This window comes from Channa argus, chromosome 4 (assembly GCF_033026475.1).
Source record: "Channa argus isolate prfri chromosome 4, Channa argus male v1.0, whole genome shotgun sequence".
Classification (NCBI taxonomy): Eukaryota; Metazoa; Chordata; class Actinopteri; order Anabantiformes; family Channidae; genus Channa; species Channa argus.
In genome coordinates this window covers 4849140-4861474 of record NC_090200.1, presented here as the reverse complement: position 1 = coordinate 4861474, position 12335 = coordinate 4849140, and the positions used below count along the sequence as shown (strand labels likewise).

Sequence of the window (12335 nt, the reverse complement as noted above, 5' to 3'; positions counted from 1 at the left end):
GGTAGAAGATGCACCTGTCACGTCTTTTCTAACCCAACACAGTTCAGACCAGAAGCTTTCATCGTGTATTTACTTCCCATTGGTTCTGTTCACGGACATGTCTGGTTGGAAGCAGATGCACTGCGCCTACACTGTGTACTTTAATCCTCGATGACCTAATTACGGAGAAGATGATGCAGGACTATGAGAACTAGCGGTGACACACCTGGTCAGCATTTATGCTCCTTCGGCGACACCTCGTGGCCAAAGTTGGTTATAGCACTAAACTGGAAACCAGGGAAATACGTTAGTGTCTTGAATTGATTTTCTGATTTTATTGCTTTTACTCAAGTACTATGCTGATGTGCAATTTTGCGACATATGTACTTTATTGTATTGCAGTGTTTGCACTTTACTGTATTTCTACTTCAGACCACTTTTACTACCACTCTACTACACTCTTCTACTCCACTGCAGTTACTTTACAGCTTTAGTTGCTAGTTACTTTTTGCAGATCAAGGTTCTTAAGACTCCATCTAACTACTAAATTATGTATTACTGTAAATAAAACTAACTGGTCACTAAGTAACTTTGGCCCTTTAACTTTTATAGTTTCATAATGTTCGTTGAATAAATGTGTTATCAACAGCATCATATTCACTGCTAAAGAAAACAGAGTTTGCCTACGAGTACTTACATTTGAGTAAACTCCTCTTTGTAGTGGAGTATTGTTTTAAGCAAATACTTGCACTTTTACTTGAGTAATGACTGAGTAGTTCTGTGCTCCAATTGAAAATGGTGACTTTTTTTTAAATAGCTGTTCAATTTGTCAATTAACATATTGATTTAATCAGTTGGTTTGTGGGTGTTTGTGGAAAATAATAAAGCTGTAAAATAGGACGTGGCCCACCACACATTTTTGCACTGTTGGAAAAGCAAGTGCTTCATTTTGCCAAGTAATAAGATGGATGTAAAAATACAACATCTCTTGGTTTTCTGCAACAGTCTGGATGAAAAATGCTAAATTGGTGGAGTTCTCATAATAAAAACCAGGAACAAGACAAATCAATACATTTTATGTGAACAAAACTTTAATTTATGAATATGCTGAAAAAACCATTTAGTTGTATTTACTCCTTAACACATGCTGCCCCCTGGTGGCTGAGGGGGCGCTGTGCAAGCTCCTGGAGTCTGGCAGGTGGGAACTGCTGCTTCGAGAGCTTAATTTACATCTGAGCGCCGCATGTGACTCAGTCTTTGGGGATAAAGATGAAGAATCTGTAGGAGTCATTCTGAATGTTTCGTGTTTTAGATCCTCCTCTTCCTCAACGTTTCTTCCAAGTGAATTTCTTCCTCGCTCCCTCCTGTCCCGGCTTCTTCCTCTCTCTCACTCTTGGGTCGGGAGTCAGCAGACCAGCTGGAAATGAAAAAGGAAAGGCAGATGAAACCAGGTGGAAGAAAGCACTGACGCACCGGTTCATCCAGGCGAGCTGCCTTTCAGAGGATTCATTATTTCTATTACTGTTATTTCTTCCAAGATTCTGCTCTGTCCGTCATGGAAATAAACAAATTACCTTTAGATCTGAACTGGTCACTGGGGAATAAACAAATCATAAAAGCAAACCACAGTTTTCTTGTACTTTTGCAGGGACGTGTAACTTCATATAGCTGCTGCTGTTAAACGCAGCATTAAATATTGAGGTTTCACGTCACACGCTGTGACCAGCAGAGCAAACACGGTCACTTGAAAATGGGGACTGTTTCCAGAAACGTTAAGAACGCTGTGCAAATTGCAAATAAAATGCTATGATGCTCCAATCACTTTACACCTTTATTCAGTTGTACATGTTGAAACTAAGAGTGTTATTTGCTCATTTTTAATTTAAAGCTTTAAACATGTTGGGAGGGTTTCGCTTCATCTGTGTCCGGAAACTGAGGACACCAGTGCTGCAATGCGATGTTTCAATGATATTATGAACCAGAGATGCTGGTGATGATGACAATTCTTTACAATTTCAGGTTGAGAAACATTATTCTTACGCTGACAAACTACTCGCACACGCAGTCTTTGTCCTCACCTTGTCTGGGACGCTCTTTTTATACCCAGTGATGCTACTGACCTGTTGCCAATGAACCTCACGCTACGTTCGTCTTTCACTGCACTTCTCAGTTTTGCAATTTAATAGCTTGTATTTCTAGTATTTACATTTTACAAAGCCTCACAGGTTCTTGGAAAATAAAAACAACAACAAGGACTGGTTGGTTTCCACTCTATGACTGAAAAAAAAATTAAACTAAAAGCTTTTATGCATTAGTTTGGTTTATATTTATACTATATTATTAGTGTACTGTACAAAAAAATATGATCCATCCACCTTGTCTCATTGTCTCCACCTCTCCCTCAGACAAGAAGCTGAGCAGGGCGCGAGAGATGGCGAGTCGCAGCGCCCCCGCCTGGCTGGACCTGCCGCCGCCGCTCACCGTGCACTCCAGGTCGAAGCGTGCCAGCGTGCCCGTGAACTGAAGCGGGAACATCAGCTGCTCTCTGAGTTAAAAAAAAAAAAAAAAAAAAAAATGATGACAGGAAAAAGAAGAAAAAAAGTGAAAAAAAAATGACGAAGAGATAATAAAAAAGGAGGCGAAAGAATGAAACGGGGATGAATAGGCAGAGCAGGAGTGTGTGCTATTTAACAGATAGCGGTATCAACGGCAGCGGCTTAGGTAATTTAATGTCTGGTTGGGTGACTTCTGAGACAAGCACAGAGGATCCTGGCGCCGTGAAAAGCTTTCTTTTACAATCTCACCTCCACATATTACAGAGTAACTTCTGACTCAGCAAGAACAGGATAAGTTGGTGTGTGTGTGTGTGTGAGAGATAGAGAGTTAGAAAAAGAAAGTGTCTCTGTTCTGGATGGCGTCTCAGGCTGAATGGCCTATGGCTGCTGACAAAGTCAATTGTCACCTCTCTGCTCCAATTACAGCCCGTCCTCACACTGCGTGACAACTCCAGCTCTGGACATTGTCACACACAGACACACACACAATCACTCAGCTGTGTAATTAACTTACTACAAGGAGATAAATAAAAAAAAAAAAAAAAAAAACGAGGCAATGCTGTGAAGAGTAAAAAAAGCTGCTTCTTAATTTCTTAGGGGGTGGGCGAGTGGGGGAGTGTGTGTGTGTGTGTGGGGGGGGGGGGGGTAAAACACACCCTGTCTTGCATTTTAAAGGAAATTTTATTTTGTGTGTGTGTGTGTGTGTGTGTGTGTGTGTATACAGCAGCTGCAGCAGAGCACCTGTGATGTGCTGGCACAGCTCTCCTACCTGTCCTGCAGGACGGGGAAGTAGTGGACGTAGTCCTGGCCATTGATGGTGACGCGTCCAGAGCCGCAGTCTCGAAGAACCACGGAGGAGGTCGCCGTCTTCCTGCGGCCTGAGAGCAAACAGACACACACACACTCGACTCTGCTGCACGTTTCTTATCACACCCTAGAACTTAATACGGCTGCGAATGTGTGGAAGCATGTGTCCGATGTGTAGAAGCATGGATAGATCAGGGGAAAATGGGCCCCCAGGTAAGACCCCCACCCCGGCAGATAAAGTGAAAAAAGATAAATGCAGTGTCTATAAATGGAGCAGTCATGTCACACTTTGAATCTGTTCCTAGTCATTATTGAAGTTCTGTCTCTTTTTCTTATTGGATGTGTACACGTTTTTTTTTTTTTTTTTTTTTATCTCGTGCAACAAAAAATCCAAACTGGTAACTGAATTTGAGAGCGGCTGCGCTGTTCAGCGTGTATCTACCATCTGCGGTGCTGAAGGCCACGCCTTTATCGTCCCTGTCGAGCGGCGGCACCGTCTGCTTCCTGGACTGAGCCTCCAGCTGCCGGCGGTAGTGCAGGACAAACTCCTCCTCCTTGGCGCAGTAGGGCAGCGACAGCAGCCGCTCCATGAGCTGGATGAAGTGGTTGTACTGAGGAAAACAACAGGCGAGTCTCAGATTCTTTGCCCATAGGAAGAGAAAGTCAGCAGCAGGTAGAGGGAGGAAAAGGCGGCTCTTACGTCATGAGCTGAGATGGCCTCCACCAGCAGGGCCTCCAGTTCCTCCTTCATCAGCCACCTGCTGCTGCCCAGAAAGCTGACGGAGACACCGGCATTTGACATTTTGTCAGCAAATGGACGGAAGAAGACAGGTATGTCAAGCGTCTCCAACACATGACAACAACCTCTGAACTTTACAGATACCTTTCTCTGTTCGTCTACTCACATCTGCTTGACATCCTGGGAGAAGAGTCCTTTAGCTCTCAGACGATCTTGATACTTCTCTATGTTCTGGATTTTGCCGTACGTGTCCTGAAATATGCAAGAAGGACAATCTGTCAACATTCAGGTTGACACTCGACTCTTTCTTCTTGTGGGCCTTGTGGGTTTGGTGGAAGCCGTTCACGTGTGGGGTTGGGTGCTGGGTCTGACTAACATGTACGTTTATGATATGGTTTATGACACGGTGATGGGTGCAGACAGACAGGCAGATTGGGGGGTGGGGGGAGAAGGTGGGGCACGCCGGTCACGTCCCTGAGGCACTCGCCCCCACCTCGGCCACCCAGCGCCGGGGTGAGAACTCATTTCCCCGTCAATTATTCACCAGATGTTTGTTTAATTCCCTCTTGATAGAGTGTGCCTAATCCGCTGCCACTCCGACCAGCGGAGGAAAAAAAAAAAGCAAACATCGAGCAAAAACCAATTTTCCCCCGCCCCAAAAATAGTATAATAGAAAGCTGGCTACACGTTTGCGAGCACTGGGTCCTACAATGGCCGGGAATAATTCGCATGGATTGGCCTGATGAAAGGAGAGGAGAGGGGGGCCGGTGTCTGGATACCCTGCGTCTGTCACAGAGACAGAAAGCTACAGCGCCACTCGTTCCCATCAATAAGTGGCCTTCACGCGCACGTCGAGCACTTCGGGTTTAGAGCCGCAGCCATGAGAGGAAAAGGAGTGAAGCGTTTAAATTGGACTAATTCCACTGAAAAGACACAATAAAGCCACAGCCAAGGCTGCTTTTATTGGGAGTGGGTTTGTGTTTCATATGCGGGTTTAGTTGCAGTCAAAGTGACGAGAGAGAATCTGTGTGTGTGTGTGTGTGTGTGTTAGGTGTGTTTTCGGTTTCCTCAGGGTTGTGGCCATAAAGGGCTCAGCAGAGCAGTGAGCGGGTTAATGTACCACGCTGGCTGAACCCAACAACAGCCAGAGGAAACTGGCCGAGCAGCCGAGCAGCAAGCCTGCGTTACACACCACTGCCCCCTCCTGGAAACACTCCTGAGGTGTGTGTGTGTGTGTGTGGGGGGGGAGTTAATGATAATGGTTTAAAATAAAATTGAAATGGACTTAAGTTGAGAAAGAAGGAGAAAAAAAACAGGAAACGGGAGCAAAAGAAAAAGATTGCGGCTGTAATCATGCAGAGGCAGCTCTCACACACACACACACACACACACACACACGTCTGACATACCTATTTAAACTAGCAGCAGGGGGTGCAGCTTGTGGCTGCAGGGCACAGTGTGTGTGTGTGTGTGTGTGTGTGAGGGAGAGCGACCAATATTCAGAGATCACACCTCCCTCCGTTTAAGATACAGACACGTTTCTTATCTACGAAACGTCTTTGAACAAGGTCAGCAGCAGGAGCAGCAGCCAGGAAGGAAACCGCTGAAAACAACAAAAGATGGAGAAAGAGGGGAAAAACAGGAGGAGGAGGAGGAGGAGGAGGAAGAGGGCTGCTCAGAGGTGAGGAGCAGCTTACCCTATCCCGAGCCTCCCTGGGGGTTTCTGCTTCCCCTCCTTTATCCCTACACGCCCACCTGGCTGTGCCCCGCCTCGCTCGCTCGCTTCCAAATCCCCGAGGAGCAGTTGCTCCCCGTGGCGGGACAAAGCCTGACAAGCCAGACGTGCCACACCTCAAACACGATTTTCACTTGGACACAAAATCATGCAGAATAACGCGGCTTCCTGCAGTACTCACATGCATGAGGCAGTAGTAGGACTGTTTGCCGGTGTAAAACAGGAAGTGGAAAGGTCGTCCGTCCGCCCCCCACTGGACAGCTGTGGACAGAAGGAAGAAGATCAGCTTACAAGAAGCTCACACTACTGTAACAGGAGATCAGGTGCTCAGATTACATACCTCTCTGCTTGGGAAATATTTCGTCTGGATGCTGCAAATGGAAACAGGAGAAAACATTAAATGTATATAATGTAAAAGGACATTTCCAATATTTTGGTTCTTTTGAGTATCAAAGCATTTGGGCATTTTCTGCCAATACTCAGTGGGATTCACATCTAGTTTGAGTTAAAACTGTTCAATGGCTTCATTTGTTTGGACAAGTTTAAAACTTGCAGACAGAATAACTGTACCACACACAAATACATAGCAGGTTTATTAGAAAACATTACTGTAGTAGTTTGCTTTTGAAGTCTTGTTTCTATTTGGTGTAAAGTCATGGTTTTTCTGTTTCCTCCATTTGAAATAGGTCATTTAATGTCTGTTTTTGGACATTTCATGTCTTTTGGATGGTTCCAGGAGTCTTGTCCGTCCTGAATTGAACGTTAGGAACCACTGCCCCAAGAAACTTGGAGTTTTATTTTGAAACTGCAGCTTAAAAAAAAAAAAAGCTCAACTACAATAAATGACATCAGTTTGATTTATATCCTAAAAACTACTTATTTCCAGCTTCTCAAACATTAGTGACAGTGATACACAAATGGGAAACTATGTTTGATATATGCAAACGTGCACTTACCTTCATGAGGGGCCGCGCTTTCTTCTCAAACAGGCCAGAGGGGAAGAGGTAGGCGATGCTCCTCTGTGGGTGAGACAGGCAATAAATTAATAAATGAAAAATTAAGTTTGAGAGATGGCACATTATGACAATGCTGACGCCTCCGGACAACAGAGGTCACACTAATGAACGACAGCGAGAGTGACAGAGGAGGCGGCGCAAGCTGCTCGCGGGTTCAAGGAAAGGCGAGCGTGTGTTTGTTAGGAACTGTTGGAGGAGAAAACGAGCAGAAAAAGGCACAAGTTTCTGGCTTTGTTGACAGTGAGCAGAGGACACTGTGGACATCCGACGGTTCACTCCAAGTTCAGCCTCTGCTGTGTGTGTGTGTGTGTGTGTTATTAGCAGTGCTACAGATGGCACTACAAGTGTGTATGTGTGTGTGAGCGAAGAGAAGGAGACAGGAAGTGTGCTGGCCCCGCCACACTCATCATGACAGTCTGTTCATCTCTCTCTTCCTTCATCGCGCAGTCTCTCCCCGCTCCTCCTCCTCCTCCTCTTCATCTTCTTCCTTTGGTTTTTCCTCCTCTGTCGTTTCAATTAGTGAGGGAGCAGGTGCTGCACGGAGGGAGCAGGTTGCTGCCTTTAAGGTTGTCAAAACGACGGAAAGCAGAAAGAAAAAGGGCCAGTCGAGGGAAATGTGTGCGCGCGTGTGTGAAAGTGTGAGAGGCAGGAAGAGGAAGGGGGTGGGGGGGGTGGGGGGGGAGTTAAAGGGTAAAAAGTGAAGAGGGAAAGAAAAGGACAGGCAGTGAGAAGTGGGGAAGATAAAGAGACACATGTGTGTCCCAGGAGCCTGGGGACAATATGGTTGAGGTCCCAGAGGGCCAAGGAGAGAGTGGCAGAGGAAGAAACAGGAAGAGCGGCAATCTGGGTGTCACGCATTCCAGTGAGCGTCACCACAGAGCGGGTGGTGTCAAATGTTACAAATTTTGACGACAAGTTCACGCCACATTTTTAACAGGCTGGATGACAAGATTCAAAACTTCTTTCTTTCGCTTGCGAAGCTCCAAAACACAGGACGCCTGCCGCTCTCGCGTCTCCGGACACAGCAGCTCACGATGGGCTGCAGTGACCTCCTGGTGCTCACTGCTTAATCATTTCGACAATTATTCACATTGTTGTGGATTAATTCTGTCAACGCAATGATCTGATATTTTCACAACTTTTATAGAACCGTCACAAACCATCTTCTGCCTGGTGTTAATTTCTCCACTTGGCTGTAAACATCCTTTTCATTTTTCCTGGGTCTTTATCGCCGTCACACCTGAAGACCCTGGACTCCAAACCCGAGAGTTGAGGGATTTATCAGGCGCCCGGCTTCACTCGTCTCCAGTCCACCCACATTTTCCTCTTTCCCGCCTCACATCAAAGTTTGGGCCGCCGGCCGTCACTTCAGCTTTCACAGCCTGGCGCCAACATCTCTCTTCATTACTTGTGAGGGACACTGGGGACTGGGCGAGGGGAGAGTGGGAAATCGAGCTAAATGGCTGGAGCAGTGAGGGCTAACGTACTGCCAAAATCTGGAATAAGCACGCTGGGGTGTGTGTTAATATCCCTGACACAGTGGATTAGCCGGGGCTGGCCCCACCTGCCTGCTGCTGCTGCTGGAGACCACTGATGCGAATGATGATGATGATGATGATGCACAGAGCTTTAAAACAAAACCTGTCCAGCGATGAAAAGTGGAACCTAATCACCACTTTAAATACTTGCATGCCTGGTGATTTAATTCTCCACCTCATGAGAAGATAAGCATGGAGAACTGTGAGGGTGGGCTACAATCCTCTAATAAAATGATATAAGCTGCAGATGTCAGACGTTGGTGTGTCTCTGACAACAAATGCCACTCAGCAACAATCCAACGTGTCCGTGTCCTTGTTAGTAAAATCACATTTCCATCTCCACCCACAGATAATAACTGCGCAGTGATAGAATATTTTCTTGGGCCGTTGGTGTTGGAGCAGACTGTAGCACAGTGGAAGAAAGGAAAGCAGACGGAACAAAGCCTGTTTTCACAACGCAATTACACAAATGCGCAGAGAACGCCGACGTATCTGGACTTCTACCTGTCACACTGTGTGACGCGCAGTTTTACCCCAACTTTGGGCCAAATAGTTTTAAATATGAGGAGGCATCTGGCCTTTAATCCACCCACTCAACGCCATTACTCATTACATATCTGCACTTTTAAAATGGTGATCAGAAACTGATGCACGGATTCGTATCGTCTGTGTTGATTCCCATTTCCACTTTTTGTTTTCCAATACTCTAAGAACTATAATTGACCGCGAACGCAAACATTTGGACCTTTCTTTTATTTAATCCGTTTCTTCTCTCAGCTAGGATATGTCCAGTCAAACTATGCACTGCTTGTACACGGGGCAGAGAGGGAGGCTCGTGCAAGTGGAGCAAGAGCAGGGAAAAGATTCGAATTCGTCCTCCGATAGCTCAACGCTTTTTCGCTCCTGCTGACAGGCAACTCCGACAGTTACCTATGTACCTGCACAGACGAAGAGCTGGCCTCCAGTCGCTCCGCCTCAGACCTCTGCTTCAGTATTTCGTCATGTAATGCAAGCAGCGCACTACAAGGCTTTTTGGCCGCAGGTGCTTGTGTGTCAGATCTTGGATCATGGATGCTTCTGATGCAAAAGCATCCTTCCTCAGGTCCATCTATTCTATTCAATTCTGTCAGCACAACATCTAAGAAATATCACTAGCTGTAGGTTTGCTAGCTTCTAGAAATTGGTCATGTTTAGCATGAAGATGGTGTTTTAAGAGTCTGAATAAGTTGGGTGAATATTTCTTTGGTTGTTCCTCCGTGGCTTATTTTGGCTTCACAGCTATTACAAATTGCAAACTTTGTGTCTCCTTCAGCCACAGTAAAGAACTCAGTGTGTGTCACAGTGTGTGTCACTAGTCATGGAAGCTCAACTTTAAAACGGCCACATTCCCCTCTCTTGTCTAATGTCTTGCTTTTCTTTTCTACTTTTTCACGTGGAGAGCAGCTGTAACAAGGCAACACCAATTTCCCGTGGGATCAGTAAGGTGGTTTGAATCTTGAATCCCCGGCCAATTCACCTGCGCGTCTTTACCAGTTGTGCATATAGATGGTGGAGAAATTAGTGTTTTCCTGGATAAATATACCAATTACCGCAACTAGATTTGTTATTACGTAAGAAGAAATTAATCACTGACTGAATGCAAAATACTGTCAGTGCATTTGAGTTGCTACTGAAAACGTTAAATATAACAACAAATATATGGATTCAATGAATAGTCTCTGTAAGTGCCTACAACTTTCAACAAACACCACTCAGAAATAATGCAGTATTGCATTGATTAGCGCTATTATCAGTAGCAGAATAATGCATCTGTGGTCTACAGCCAGTATTTGTAGCAGCATATGTAGGACTGATTTAAAATAAACTACAATATTATTCAATATTTAGGACATATTGGAAAATGTGTGCAAATATAAAAATGTAGCAGAGATTCTTAATAGCTCTGTCATTCATTCGCCCTTTTTGTTACTGGTGTGCATCATCGGTGACAAAATGATAACCAAAAAAAATAAATGCTTGGTGCTGCGAAAGAGGTGAAAGACACAAAAAGAGACAACAATACATTTGTCTTACATCTACGTCTTCCTGAGTGAAGTTGTCGGGGTCTTCTCCCATCATGTTGGCCAGGTGCCTTTTCCCGATGTTAAACTCCTCCACCTGCTTCTGAATGATCTCCAACGTAAACTTCTCCGGTCCGGCAGCGGCCAGGTTCTTTCTGCGGAGGGCAGAGCTCACACATATCTGCCTGCTCAGGACCTGGAGGGGGGGGGGGGAAGCAGTTGTTATTGTGAGACATGGAACTCGACAAACGTCTGGAGCAACGCCATAGTACAGCCGAAGTGCTGTTAAATGTTAGGTAACTTAAATAAAGATATAAAACAGTGTGTAAAACACGACAAAACTAAATGCGAGGTGCTTTGCCGCTTATTTCGAGTAATCGTGGGGCCAGTTTCGGGTAACATACGCAGACACGCTAACTCAAGGACGTCAGTGTTTGTGCTCTGTGAATCATTTCAATCCATTATTTCAAAAATACATAGGTGACTAATTTATTACGGATAAAATCACACTTTACCTGCCGGCTCAACGATGAAGTAAACGCACTTAAACTCGAACTGCAATTCCCACATTTAGCCAGCAACGAACCCACGGTTCGTAAACTGGACGCCGCCATCTTTTTTTTTTTGACAGAAGTGACGTCAAGGACGGAAGTGTTAGACTGTACTAGACACGTGACACAATTTTATAAAAATTATAGAAAGTAAGTTAAGACAGAAGTTAAAATATGAAATTATTACAATATAAATAAAATATAATGAAAATATATAATTTACAAAGGGGAGCTCTCCAAAGCTGTGGGTAAATAACATGTAAATAACATGTAAACTTTTTGAATGTAATAATAATTTCTTATTTATAATAAACTTAGCCAGACGCAGCAGAATTGTTGCATGTAATTGTTGAATGTTAATAATATTGATAATTATTGTAATTTTTACTCTGCTAATTTCACAACTACAGCCAGTGTGCTACAGGTGTACAGGCACCAAATACGGCAAATACTTAAAAATGTTTTTTAATGTGTTATATTTTTTAGACACAGCGGACAATGTTGAGCTGTTTTATTTTGCAGTGTTATATGGAGCGATACAATGAGCAGTAATCAAAATCTATGATCCATCTATGCATGAAAGTAAAAGTAAAAAGGTTTTTTTAAGCAAAAGAACAAAAAGGAAAAGAAAAAAGTAAAGAAAAATGGGAGTGAAGTGGATAATTCAACACACATGACAACAGACCACAAAGTTTCACAATCTGCCTGAAATGACAAATGAGGCAAATACAAAATGTGTACATCCCAACAAAGCTCACACATTTTAAAACAATTGAAGATGGGCTGGTAAATTTAACACAGCTTTTTTAAGATCTCAGACATCAGTCCACACATCACAAATGCCACAGCTCATTGAAAACTGGTGCTGTTCAGGATGATGATAGAAATCCAAAACATGTTGGCCACATGGTCCAGCCAAGAGCAAAATCTGCTGTCATCCAGGATTAAACTGTTCCTTGTGTTCTGCTTTCGGAGGTTGTCAGTGAACAGAAGATCTTGACTGGATCCTGAACTTAAGACAGCTAAAAACAAATGTAAAATTATGAAAATGACAACCCTTTTAATAATTTATTGTTGGAAATTTGCAAAAGAGCATGAGTGGGGGCGTGAGGGGAGGCCAGCGGTGGCACAGGCCTCCTCAAAAATCAGATTAATTCCCTCTGGCCAGACTCAGAAAGTGGTAGGGACTTGTACTTGTGATTATTATTATATAATAATTAATATTTGTAAATATATTCGGGAACGAAAGCTTTTTCTAACTTCACGCTGAGACTGTTGGGTAAACTTTAAGACTTTCTCTTTTTTAATCGCATTATTATAATGCAGCTTTTAGCTGATTATATGATTGACTTTAT

General features: G+C 44.1%; 1 protein-coding gene across 1 annotated transcript; it reads right to left on the bottom strand.

The window, feature by feature from the left end:
- Positions 1-1048: 1048 nt before the first annotated feature.
- On the bottom strand, positions 1049-11086 carry mrps9 (mitochondrial ribosomal protein S9). Its single transcript, XM_067502207.1, has 11 exons — positions 10945-11086; positions 10443-10625; positions 6772-6834; positions 6156-6186; positions 5997-6076; positions 4247-4332; positions 4042-4117; positions 3784-3952; positions 3304-3412; positions 2355-2524; positions 1049-1396 (listed from the first exon to the last, which is right to left on the bottom strand). Exons 1-11 carry the CDS (start codon positions 11041-11043, stop codon positions 1305-1307), a joined length of 1158 nt encoding a protein of 385 aa, XP_067358308.1. The 5' UTR covers positions 11044-11086; the 3' UTR covers positions 1049-1304.
- Positions 11087-12335: the final 1249 nt, after the last annotated feature.

Coding starts and splice junctions, on each gene's coding strand:
- mrps9 (XM_067502207.1), bottom strand. CDS start 11,043: ATGGCGGCGTCCAGTTTACGAACCGTGGGTTCGTTGCTGGCTAAATGT. Junction 3,953..4,041: donor AGGCCATCTCAGCTCATGAC/GTAAGAGCCGCC, acceptor TGTTTTCCTCAG/TACAACCACTTCATCCAGCT. Junction 2,525..3,303: donor TTCCCCGTCCTGCAGGACAG/GTAGGAGAGCTG, acceptor TTTTTAACTCAG/AGAGCAGCTGATGTTCCCGC.